Here is an 11,008-nt window from a genome sequence, read left to right on the forward strand (position 1 = left end):
TCTAGAGGGAAAAAGAAGAGAATCTTTTAAAACACAGCTCAAGGGGCACCTGGTGGCTCAGTTGGTTAAATATCCAACTTCCGCTCAGGTCATGATATCACAGTTTGTGAATTCGAGCCCAACATGGGGTTCCGCACTGACGGTGCAGAGCCTGATTGTTTTCTCTCTCTCACTCTCTCTCTGCTCCTCCCCCACTCATGCTTTCTCTCTCAAAACAAATAAATAAACTTAAAAAAAAAAAAGCCGTAAAACACAGCTCAAGCCTCTTCTCATTCATTCAGAGGCATCCATCTTTGAGTGTCCATGACATTCACTGATAAGCCCCTCTATTACTGAATAAAGATAGAGATAGAGACAGAGATATAGAGATAGAGATATATCACCCAGTTCTGTGGGCTCCTGTCACTTCGCAGAGATCTGGGTCAAGTGTGAAATCTCTGCTGCAGTTCTTGCAGCAGCCAGTGCAAGGATGAAACCATGAAATGCACTCAAACATACCCTATGTGAATCTGTGCTTCAAGCCCTTTCAGTCACAATAGTTTAAAATTAGAATATATTAACAGTGAAGTTAAAATCCCAACCTCAATTGTGTTTGCTAGCCATATTCTAAGCTTTTTTGACAGTTTATTGTCAAAAAGGAAATAAATGAATGTTAAGAGGATTCAGTTTCATGCACAAGGTGCTTCCAACAAGCTATCTGATGACAGGACTACAATAAAAAATTCCAAGAGCAGACTGAGAACAGCTCCCCAAAATGTAAAACCATAATGTTAATTCTGTTATACATTCATGTCAAAGCAATTCTTCCTCAGCACCTATAAAAGACTGTGAAAATCAGAATGCTTTTCAGTACAAGTCACACACACCAAATCTAGTTCCTAAAATATTTGGCAATCTTCGTCTTTAGTGCCTTCAATTCAAGAAGCAATACTCCCCTTAAAAGATGTTCTGTAATGGGGCACCTGGGTGGGTCAGTTGGTTAAGCAGCTGACTTCAGCTCAGGTCATGATCTCACAGTTTGTGGGTTCGTGCCCCACATCAGGCTCTGTGCTGACAGCTCAGAGCCCGGAGCCTGCTTCAGATTCTGTGTGTCCCTCTCTCTCTGCCCCTCCCCTGTTGTGCTCTGTCTCTCCTCTCAAAAATAAACAAACATTAAAATAATTTTTAAAAAAAGATGTTCTGTAATTACTTCTTACCAATAAATTAGGTATTCTTAAAAATAAACAAGACATCTCATTCTAAACTATATCATCTGGGGTGCTCTTGAGATTCAAATTAGAGATATAGAATTAACTGGAATGTAGAACTTTTGCTTTGACTGTGTTTTAGTAGAAATAGGGTTTTCAGTATGTTATTAACTATATCCATTTATATGTCAGTATTCATGTATATAGTGCATTCATATATGTATATGACTATGTACCAAAATTAAGCTTTTTCCACTTGTCACTGTTAAAGTTTGAAACACACACCTACACCCACACCCATGCCCCTACACCCCCACGAGAAAGATACCGTAAGACAGATCGTTTTCACCACACTGGAAAAAATAATTTACTTTGTGTAGGAATTATGGAGTGACATTTCCATCACAAAATTCTCTTAAACTGACACTGTGTAAATGAAGAAAACGAAACCACATAATGACGGATTCTCTCATTACCTGTCTTCACTGCGATGATGACTTAATAGTCTATGCCTTCTCAGTCTTTCAGGGATGTTGCTATAAATCTTCACATCTCCTCCTCCCTTCCCCAATAGTACTTGGCTCAATCCCTTGTTCAAGGTAGTTGCTCAATAAATACTTGTTAAATGGATACACTAATTAATTCCACAGCACGATTCATACAAATGAGTATAAATGAGCAAAATGCAGAGAATGATTCAGCTGAGATGGTCCTAAAATGGAGGGTTTTGCAGAATCCAGAGTCTGTAATGATATTATAGCATTATGGATTGGGTATAAAAAGATCAATGTCATAAACTGCAGTGCCAAGAAAGTAATTTTACTTTCAAATTAGAACTTGAAGGAACAATAAACACCATCGACAGTGGGAACAAGATGTTTTTCTTCTGTGAAAACAGTACACTGCTGACCAAATTTTAATAGTATAAAAGTGAACTACCTGAGAAATGAAGTCAGTATGTGATATTGCACACTTAGAATGAATTTGCCCAGCCTGGCTTCCTCAGCTTTTCAGACTCAAAAGACAATAGGACCAAATCTTTGAACTGACTGGTGAATAAAGCACTCTAAGAGAACTGCTCTCTAGAATGTAAATGATACTAAGAATTAAAGGAGCTGAATAAAAGACCAAGAAAATAAAGGCAGAAATTTTTTTAATTGGAAATACATGCATATGGGGCCATTCGGATTTGTTCTTTTGATAACTGGCCTTATGTGGGGAACTTGAAAATGAAATGGAATCAGAATACTTTAGCTTCCCTGTTCCCAAAGTTTAAGTTGGCATTTTCATGAGATTTCCCTCTTGCCAAAAACAGTAAATAAGATATAAGCCTGTCCATTAAGCAAAGAAAGGCCTAGAAAGAAGTAAGTAACCTAGCAAAAGAAAAAAATCAAGAATAGCCGTTATAGAGCTCATTCTAAACATCCTTTCAGCAAGTCTACGAATGTGAGATTCAATTAAAACAGAAAAAGTTTAGTAGTACCAAAAATATCCACTATCTAAAACATAGCATTCATAATTAACCTAATACAATAGCAGAGAAACTAATGTCAGCATTACCTATACACAGAAACAACAAAACTTTTCATATAAAGACAAATTTCGACTTAAGTCATAAACATACGTAGGATACTCTACAATTACAGAAAACTTGAATCTGCTACCTAAGACTAATTTAAGACAAGCAAACAAGGAAGGGACGGAACCAAGGATGACAACCAACAGGTTAAATCTACAGTTTTAAAATCATAAGAAAGCACTGCAAAGTAGAGTCAATGATCTGAATACCTTTGTTGGAGCAGTATCCATGAAAAGCTAAAGAAAAAAAGAGAAAGAGAGAGAAGGGCGTAAAACTTTCATATAAACTAGAGAATCCAGATGAGACGCACACATTCCAGTTAAATATCCTTGTATTTAGGAAATTAAAATCAATTTTGTTTTGGAAAATGTTTTCTAAGGTAATCCCTGTCTATTATGGTAGATCAGCACTTCTAGAAATTAAATGACTAACCTCAGAAGCTAAAAAACAAATAATGTAAAGAAACAATATTTGAAGATTGGTTAGCTCCTGCCGAACCAGTTTGTGTCTCTATATTAATCTCTCCACTTTTTGCCCACAACCCCTGCACCTACTTACCTCACTCATAAAGGTGCCTGTCCTAAGTGAGGAACAGTTTTTGAAATGTTCAGATAAACCAGTCTATACATGCATTTCATTCAACTTACAGATAATTATGTAAAAGTACTTTTAACGTGAAGGACCTGAGTAAAGGGCTTACTCAGATTAAAAATACTCTGTAGCTAGGACAGAAAGGAAAATGAAATACCGGCTACTAAAATTATTTTGTTCCCAGTGTGGTTAAAAGACGTACAGATAGAATTTCTTATTTATTCTACCTCCCACCCCTTCCAAATAAATCGGGTCTCCATGTCACAAATTGAGCATGGAAAGGCCCACTGAAAACAATTTTGTTTTACTCAAAATAACAACAACAAAGTCCTGTCTGCCTGTAATATGTGCCACCAGGATCAAATCTTTTGAATCTGTGAAATACTCTTTTAGAACGATGTTCTAGGCCACAGTCATGCTTTAAATTAACCACTGTGAAAGTTTATATTCTATCAGTAAAGAATTTAATATATTTGATTTTCTATAACCTACCTGAGGCTCTCCCATGAGGCCTTTTCATCTTTACAAAGACATTCCCCAATGAGCTTAGCTGCAATTTAATATAATGCAATATACAAACTCTTCAGTGTAATAAAAATACATAACAATAGCCTCAAAAAGGAAGAAACAGCTTTAGTTTATTCTTCCTCTTACAAGGAATCTTTAAAGAGAAACCATAACGTTTTTCCCAAGACAGAAAAGCTTGTCATCACAGCGCCAAATCTCCACTGCTCTGACAAATTCTGAACCAGCCTCATCTGGAGTGCTTCTGCCCTGAAGATCATTCTCAGAAGCAGAGAAAGGAACACACTGCATTTTCACTGTGCTGATTCACTGAACCTTTTGTACATGCACACGTATGGAGGAAATGTTTGCTTCTGAGCTTGAAACCCTTCCAACCGCGATGACTGTCTGTCTGCCCTTAGTATCCCTGGCCCACTGCTGGCACACTTGTAATACCAGAGACCATTTAGGGATCCCTGGCTGTCAAGGAGGCACCAAGTCAGGCACTTCACACGCATCTGCTTCAGTTCACCCTCCCAACAACACTGCACTTTTTATTTTCAAACAGAAGAGAATAGAGGCTCCGAAACGTTATTAATAATCCAGCTGTGTTCAGTCTCGGTGAGGGCAGACACTAGCTTTCTCTGGTGTCCTCATGCCTAACCACTACAATTAGCTCTTCAAAAACTCTATGAACAAAGTTTTCCTTCCCCCCAAATTTCAACCACGATACGGTTCCTCTCTATACTAGTTATTCCTCAGACCCTCCAAGTTTTATTTTCTCAACTAACACAGAAAACAAACTCCATGAGAGCAGGGATTATCTTCCGCAGTGACCTATTTTTAGCTCTTGAGAAGCAAAAGGAAACCAAAAAAACAAAGCCTGGCAGAGTAGGTATTCATTATACATTTGGTTGAATGAATGAAATACCTAGAAAATCTGAGCTGTGATGACAGCCGATTTGAAAAACAGGAGGACCTGAATTGTGTACGTAGTTTACTCCTATTTCCAAATTCACTAGGTAATTATCTAAATTCAACTTCACAGATACTCCTCATGGAGCATCTACTATGACATCACCCATGCAGCACAGGACTAAATAGTACATGTTGAACAAATTTATGTACATAACTGCTGAAATAGCTTTATCTGCTAGAAAAAATAAAAGGCAGGTAGTATGGCTTTCCCAAAAAGAAACTGCATCAATTTGGCCAAAATTACTTATCTCCGGTCTTAGCTTCTGAGGGAAAAGTGGACAGTTGTGGTATTTCAAGATGATCTCTTGAAATTCTTTCAAATAACAAAACACCTGTCCTATCAATTCAGAGATCCCCAGAGACTATCTCAGAAACTTCAAGATATGTCATTGCTATGTACCCAGTGCCTTCCTTTCATTCTAAAAATCCACAATGCAGTTTCATTCCAGCTCTCCACAACAGGAATTGGGGAAATCCATTCCCATTTAAAGAAGTTATAGTCTGCACTTACTGGCAACTCCTGGCATCAGTACCGCCTCTGTCACCTAGTTATTCCGCTTTCCCTTCATCTCTATGCCCAAACATTATGTCCATTGAAGCAGTAACAATGAAACTGGGTTAAGTTTTTGTGTGTAGTGCCCCACTGCCTAAGGAATTAAATTTAAAGCAGATTACTAACATGACACCATCAGAAGTAAAGATGCTGAAGATTTAAACAAGCACATAAATCAAGAAAAAAAAAATTAGCTCATGCACAAATTTCAAAGTATAGAAATAAGGCATAAGAAGAAAAATGAACACTACATACTCTGATGAGCTTCAATTACTGAAACTCAATAATCTACTACATCAGTCTTGAAGAAAAATGAATTTATTTCCTCCTTGAATCAGTGCCCCAGGTAACAGCATTATTTTTTTAATCAAGAAAAATATACTTCTATCATTGCAAACAATGAATATGCAAGACTATTTTACATAGTAAGCATTCAACACTTCTTGAATTAATGAATAAATTTTCCCTGCCCAATAATGTCTAGTGTGAATTTTTTAAATCCTAAAAAGAAAAGAAGCAGGGTAAAGGCAGTGCTGCATCTGTAATTTGATGAGTATCTGATACACGATAATCGGTGCTTTTAAATGACAATCCTGATCTCGACTAGAGCTTCTCCAATAAAATTATTTACTGTTATAGACTCTTAAAAAGGTAGACTATCACGGCAGACATTAAAAACAAAATTTATTTTAAGACAAACCACCAAGAATCGTTTTTAGCTAATAGTTATTACCAATTATTTTTACTAGTCAGAAGTTTAAAAAATAAAAAAATAAAGTAAATCGAAATTCTATACTATTAAATCCTGTAAATTATCAAACATAGAGATAATACAGTAGTTTCATAGTCTTTAATATTTTTTCCTATATTACCAAAGAGGAAAGGAGAATGTGCACTGTCATTTATGGTCCTATTTAAGAGATAGGAATATAGAGATCAAAAAGATTCAGACTTCTGACTGTTAGGAGGTTCATCGGAAAATCAAAAACCTATGTCCAACATTTTTCATTTGGTATTTTTCCCATCTTGAGAGATTCTAATTCCAAACCCAACCAAAAACTCTCCTCTCTTCCCTTCTTCCCCAGCTTCCTTAACTGATAACAATTCATTCTGATTAGATCTTTACTCAGTATCTCTTTTGTGTTAATGTATACAATTTACAGTTTTTATGATCTTTTTTAATTTTTTTTAACGTTTATTTATTTTTGACACAGAGAGAGAGCATGAACAGGGGAGGGTCAGAGAGAGGGAGACACAGAATCTGAAACAGGCTCCAGGCTCTGAGCTGTCAGCACAGAGCCCGACGCGGGGCTCGAACTCACGGACCGTGAGATCATGACCTGAGCCAAAGTCGGACGCTTAACCGACCGAGCCACCCAGGCGCCCCTGATCTTTTTTTTTAATATGATGCATGGAACCGCACCAGGAATACAGCTCATGTAAAAATCCACATCACTGCAAATGGCAAGAACTGAGTGAATGGTGAGAGGTGGATGGGGTCCATGTGGGAATAAAACAATCAGTCTACTCCTAGGAAATGCCCAGTGTAGCCAAGTGGCTGGCTAGACATACATACATACATACATACATACATAAATAAATAAGTAGTGACCATATAACAAAGGACTACAGAACAATAATAGGCATTAATCTATGGGAATTTGACTTAACAGATAATAAGTCACAATAAAAATAACAAGGCAGTAAAGTAAAAAAATAATAATGTATTGAAGGGCAGAGTGGGCAGAAGTGATAATGTGCATTAATTTTTACAAACCAATCCCACTGGGAAAGAATCTTCATAATCCTATAACAAGTGTTGGCTAGGATGTCGAAGAACTGGTACAATGCTGGTGGGAAATGCTAGTGGTACAGTAGCACTGGGAAAAAGTCTGGCAGTTCCTCAAAAGGTTAAACATGGCGTTACCATGCAACCCAGCACCTCCACTCCTACCTGTATATAGGCAAAGGAACTGAAAACGTCCACGCAAAAACTTGTACATTAATGTTCATAGCAGCATTATTCACAATCACAAGAAAGTCCACCAATGAATAGATAAAACTATATATATTTTGGCTTGGTCTCTTCACTTCTCCTTTATTTTGCAGATACAGTCACACACGTAGGTAGACATATACACTGATTTTACTGCTGCCATTTGCAGAAACTGAAAACCTCCCAAAAAAACGATTGTAACCATTATATAAATCACAATTCAGCCATACAATGCAATACCATACAGCCATTAAAAAAAGGACTGTTCGGGGCACCTGGGTGGCTCGGTCGGTTAAGCGTCCGACTTCGGCTCAGGTCATGATCTCATGGTCCGTGGGTTCGAGCCCCGCGTCAGGCTCTGTGCTGACAGCTCAGAGCCTGGAGCCTGTTTCAGATTCTGTGTCTCCCTCTCTCTGTGACCCTCCCCCGTTCATGCTCTGTCTCTCTCTGTCTCAAAAATAAATAAACGTTAAAAAAAAATATTAAAAAAAAAAAAAGGACTGTTCTTGTTGATATGGCACAGTTTGTAGAAACTTAAATGTGCATAGAAAAAGAAAATATTACTGGGGAGACCAACTATATTTATATATCTCTTTTGGTAACATTCAACTTGAAACATGTTAAGGAAACAATGAGGAAAAAACAACTTGGGGAGGATGGGACCAGGTTGCCACTTAGGCTCAAGCCTTCCCTCCAAACCCAGTGTAAAGTAATCTGCACCATGCATCCAAAGTTACTTTAATTTGTCTTGTCCATCACCCTGAAGCAGACTGATTCAGTATCATTCTTCCAGGAAGCCAAGACTGTCACTAAGGGACACCTGGAAAAATTCCAGGCAAACTTGATTCCCTTGCTGCCCTTACACTTAAGCAGGATCCTTTCATTATCTGGGCTTGCAATCTAAATAACAGCATTTTGATATTATACAATGCACCAACTCTTTCCTCAATATTCAGCTTGGCAATATTTTCTGAAGTTCAATCACTGTGCTCAGGAAAGCCAGCCACGAAGGAGGAATAAGATTTACTCCAACAACTTTACTGTCAAAAACTTCTTTTTGATGGAGACAACCTTAAATATTTATCAGTAAGGAGCTGTCTAAGGGTGCCTGGGTGGCTCAGTCAGCTGAGCGTCAGACTTCAGCTCAGGTCATTTCTCACAGTTCCTGGGTTCAAGCCCTGTGTCCAGCTCTGTGCTGACAGTTCAGGGCCTGGAACCTGCTTCAGATTCTGTCTCTGTCTCTCTCTCTCTGCCCCTCCCCCGCTTACACTGTCTCTCTCTCTCTCTCTCTCTCCCTCAAGAATAAACATTTAAAAAAATACAATAAATAAAATAAGGAGCTGTCTAAACGACTAAAACATATAAATATCTGTGTGTGTGTGTGTGTGTGTGTGTGTGTGTGTGTGTGTGTGTGTGTACACACACACTTAGGGGCGCCTGGCTGGCTCAGAGGATACAGCACAAGACTCTTGAACGGGGGGATGTGAGTTCCGGCTCCATTTTGGGTGTAGAGATTACTTTTAAAAAATAAGAAAATCTTTGAAGAGATATATTTTTAAATCTACATATACTTTATGCTTTATTTTTTAAAACTTGGTCTACTTTGGCCTAAGCAGTAATTAAAATCAAATGCAGCAGGTTTGCATGTACAGAATAATTGTTCTGCTAAGAAATACTGTAAAGAAAAAACTGCAAAACAATATGTATGCTATCACGCTTGTGTCTGATTAAGAATATATAGGTGTATGCACGCATAGTCTATTTCTGGAAGGATTCACAGGAAACTAGGAACTGCCGTTGCCTCTGGGGACCCAGAGCCGGTGGCTGCAACCAGCTTTTCACTAGAAACTCCTGAGGTGTTTCACTAGAAACACCTTCAGAATGAAGAGTGCGTTACTTGCCCTAAAATTAAATGCTATTAAGCAAAGTTCCTTTGAAGAGGTATAAATAACAAAGGCACAAGGAATATGTGGTGTCGTCCCCCACCCCTAGCCCTCCTCGGCGGGGCTATCTCCCGGGGAGTGTACAGCCAGGTGGGACCTGGTTTCAGCCTCAGCAAACTGGCTTCACCTCCAACAGCGTCACATGCTACGGTGGACCCGGGCAGGTGTCAGCCGGGGACAGAGATTAAGGCGACCCCTTGCTCCTCCCGCCGTGGTTTCCAAAGGCCACCCATCCAGCGCCGAGAAACCTTCCCCTGTACTCGCAGCTTTGTTTAAAACGGACCTTCAGTTTACAACTGTCCATCAATCTAGAAATCAATGTCTACTAAATTTATGTTTGTCTGAACACTTTCTAAATTAATATTCTGCCCTGTCCAGCTCACCTGGTTTATCAAAGACTCAGGGCGGGAAACAGTTTTTTAAAAATTCCACATGCCAAGCCTTACACATTCCGCGCCACAGAAAACAGACTGCAAACTGCCTCAGAATTGTAGACCGCTATGCTGTTTACAAAGCGTTTTGCACATACATCATCACATGTGATGCCTTCACACGCTTTAGTGTCAATCCTGGCAAACCCAACAGCTACCAAATTGGATGTATTACTCTTCAAGAATTGTAGCATCAGCACTAATAATAAAACAGCTACGAGAGGTCTGCTTTTCTACCTCCTCTGGCTGGCTGCGATTTCTCAAGTGACAACTCTGGGCATTCGGCACGCACAGCGGCTCCCAAGCCTTCAACGTGACACAATGCTTGTAGAGGCACGAGAGGGGAGCTAGCCCCAGGAGGCCGGGAGTGCTCGCGTGCACGCCAAGGAGGGGGCACGGGCCGTGCGGACCCGAGCGCGGACGTGGGAACGCCGCACCAGGCGGGACTCCATTTCCTCCAGAGCAGCCGAGGTTGGGCGAACGCCAAGCAAACAGGGCAGCTGCTCCCGTGCCGGCGCGTTCCGCGCGCTCGGGGAATCCTCTGGGGTGATTCAGAGGTTCAGACTCCCGGGAGGGCCAACCGAGCTTGCAGCCCCGGGAGGTGCTATCAACCCGAACTTAGAAAAAGCCCGAGGCGCCGAGCTGACGCCAGCAATTTAGAAAGGTGACCCTCGGCCCATCTCGCTGGGGTAGGAGTGCAAAACGGATAAAGTTACAGCTCGCAACACACGCAGATGGAAAGTCGGGGTAGGGGGGCGCTCCCACGGAGCCCGGCTGCTGAAGGGGGTGTGGTCGGCAGGGCTTTTATGGGAGTGGGGGTGGAGGCACGTCAGTCGGGCCCCGGGAGGCGCCTCCACAGACTGGGTGGGTGGGCTAAGACCCCCGCGCGGGGTGCCGCGTGTCTGGGGCGCCCCGCCACGCGCTCGCTCGCCGGCTCACCGGTGATGTCCAGGTACAGGTCGTCCTGCTGGTCCAAGCGGTGCAGTTCCTGCGACGTGGAGCTGCGGCTCTTCTTCACTCCATGCGAGGACGCCGAGCAACGCCGCGAGCAGGGGGGCGCGGCGGCCCAGCTCGGCCGCCGATCGCTCTTCCGCTTCATGGAGGCGGCCGCGGCCCGTCAGGGGGCCACGACCATGGCCCCGAGCGTCCGCTCGCCCGCCGAGGCCCCCGCCAGCCCCGCGCGCGGGCGCTCGGGGCGGCGGGCGCGGAGCGGCGCTGCAGGGACGGCGGGCGCCGGTCGAGCCCG

The 11,008-nt window shown here is 41.5% G+C and overlaps 1 protein-coding gene across 8 annotated transcripts in view; it reads right to left on the minus strand.

Annotated features, from left to right (window-relative positions):
* The window catches only part of CDC14B (cell division cycle 14B), a 104,850-nt gene extending 93,848 nt beyond the window's left edge, over positions 1 to 11,002 (minus strand). For all 8 annotated transcript variants that reach the window (XM_049614175.1, XM_049614753.1, XM_049614314.1 and 5 more), the window contains exon 1: positions 10,702 to 11,002. In XM_049614175.1, the coding sequence (XP_049470132.1) occupies positions 10,702 to 10,861 (160 nt within the window). In that variant the 5' untranslated portion in view covers positions 10,862 to 11,002. The remainder of the gene's footprint in view (positions 1 to 10,701) is intronic.
* Between the last annotated feature and the right edge of the window lie 6 nt (positions 11,003 to 11,008).

The sequence above is a fragment of the Panthera uncia genome, chromosome D4, assembly GCF_023721935.1.
Source record: "Panthera uncia isolate 11264 chromosome D4, Puncia_PCG_1.0, whole genome shotgun sequence".
NCBI lineage: Eukaryota > Metazoa > Chordata > Mammalia > Carnivora > Felidae > Panthera > Panthera uncia.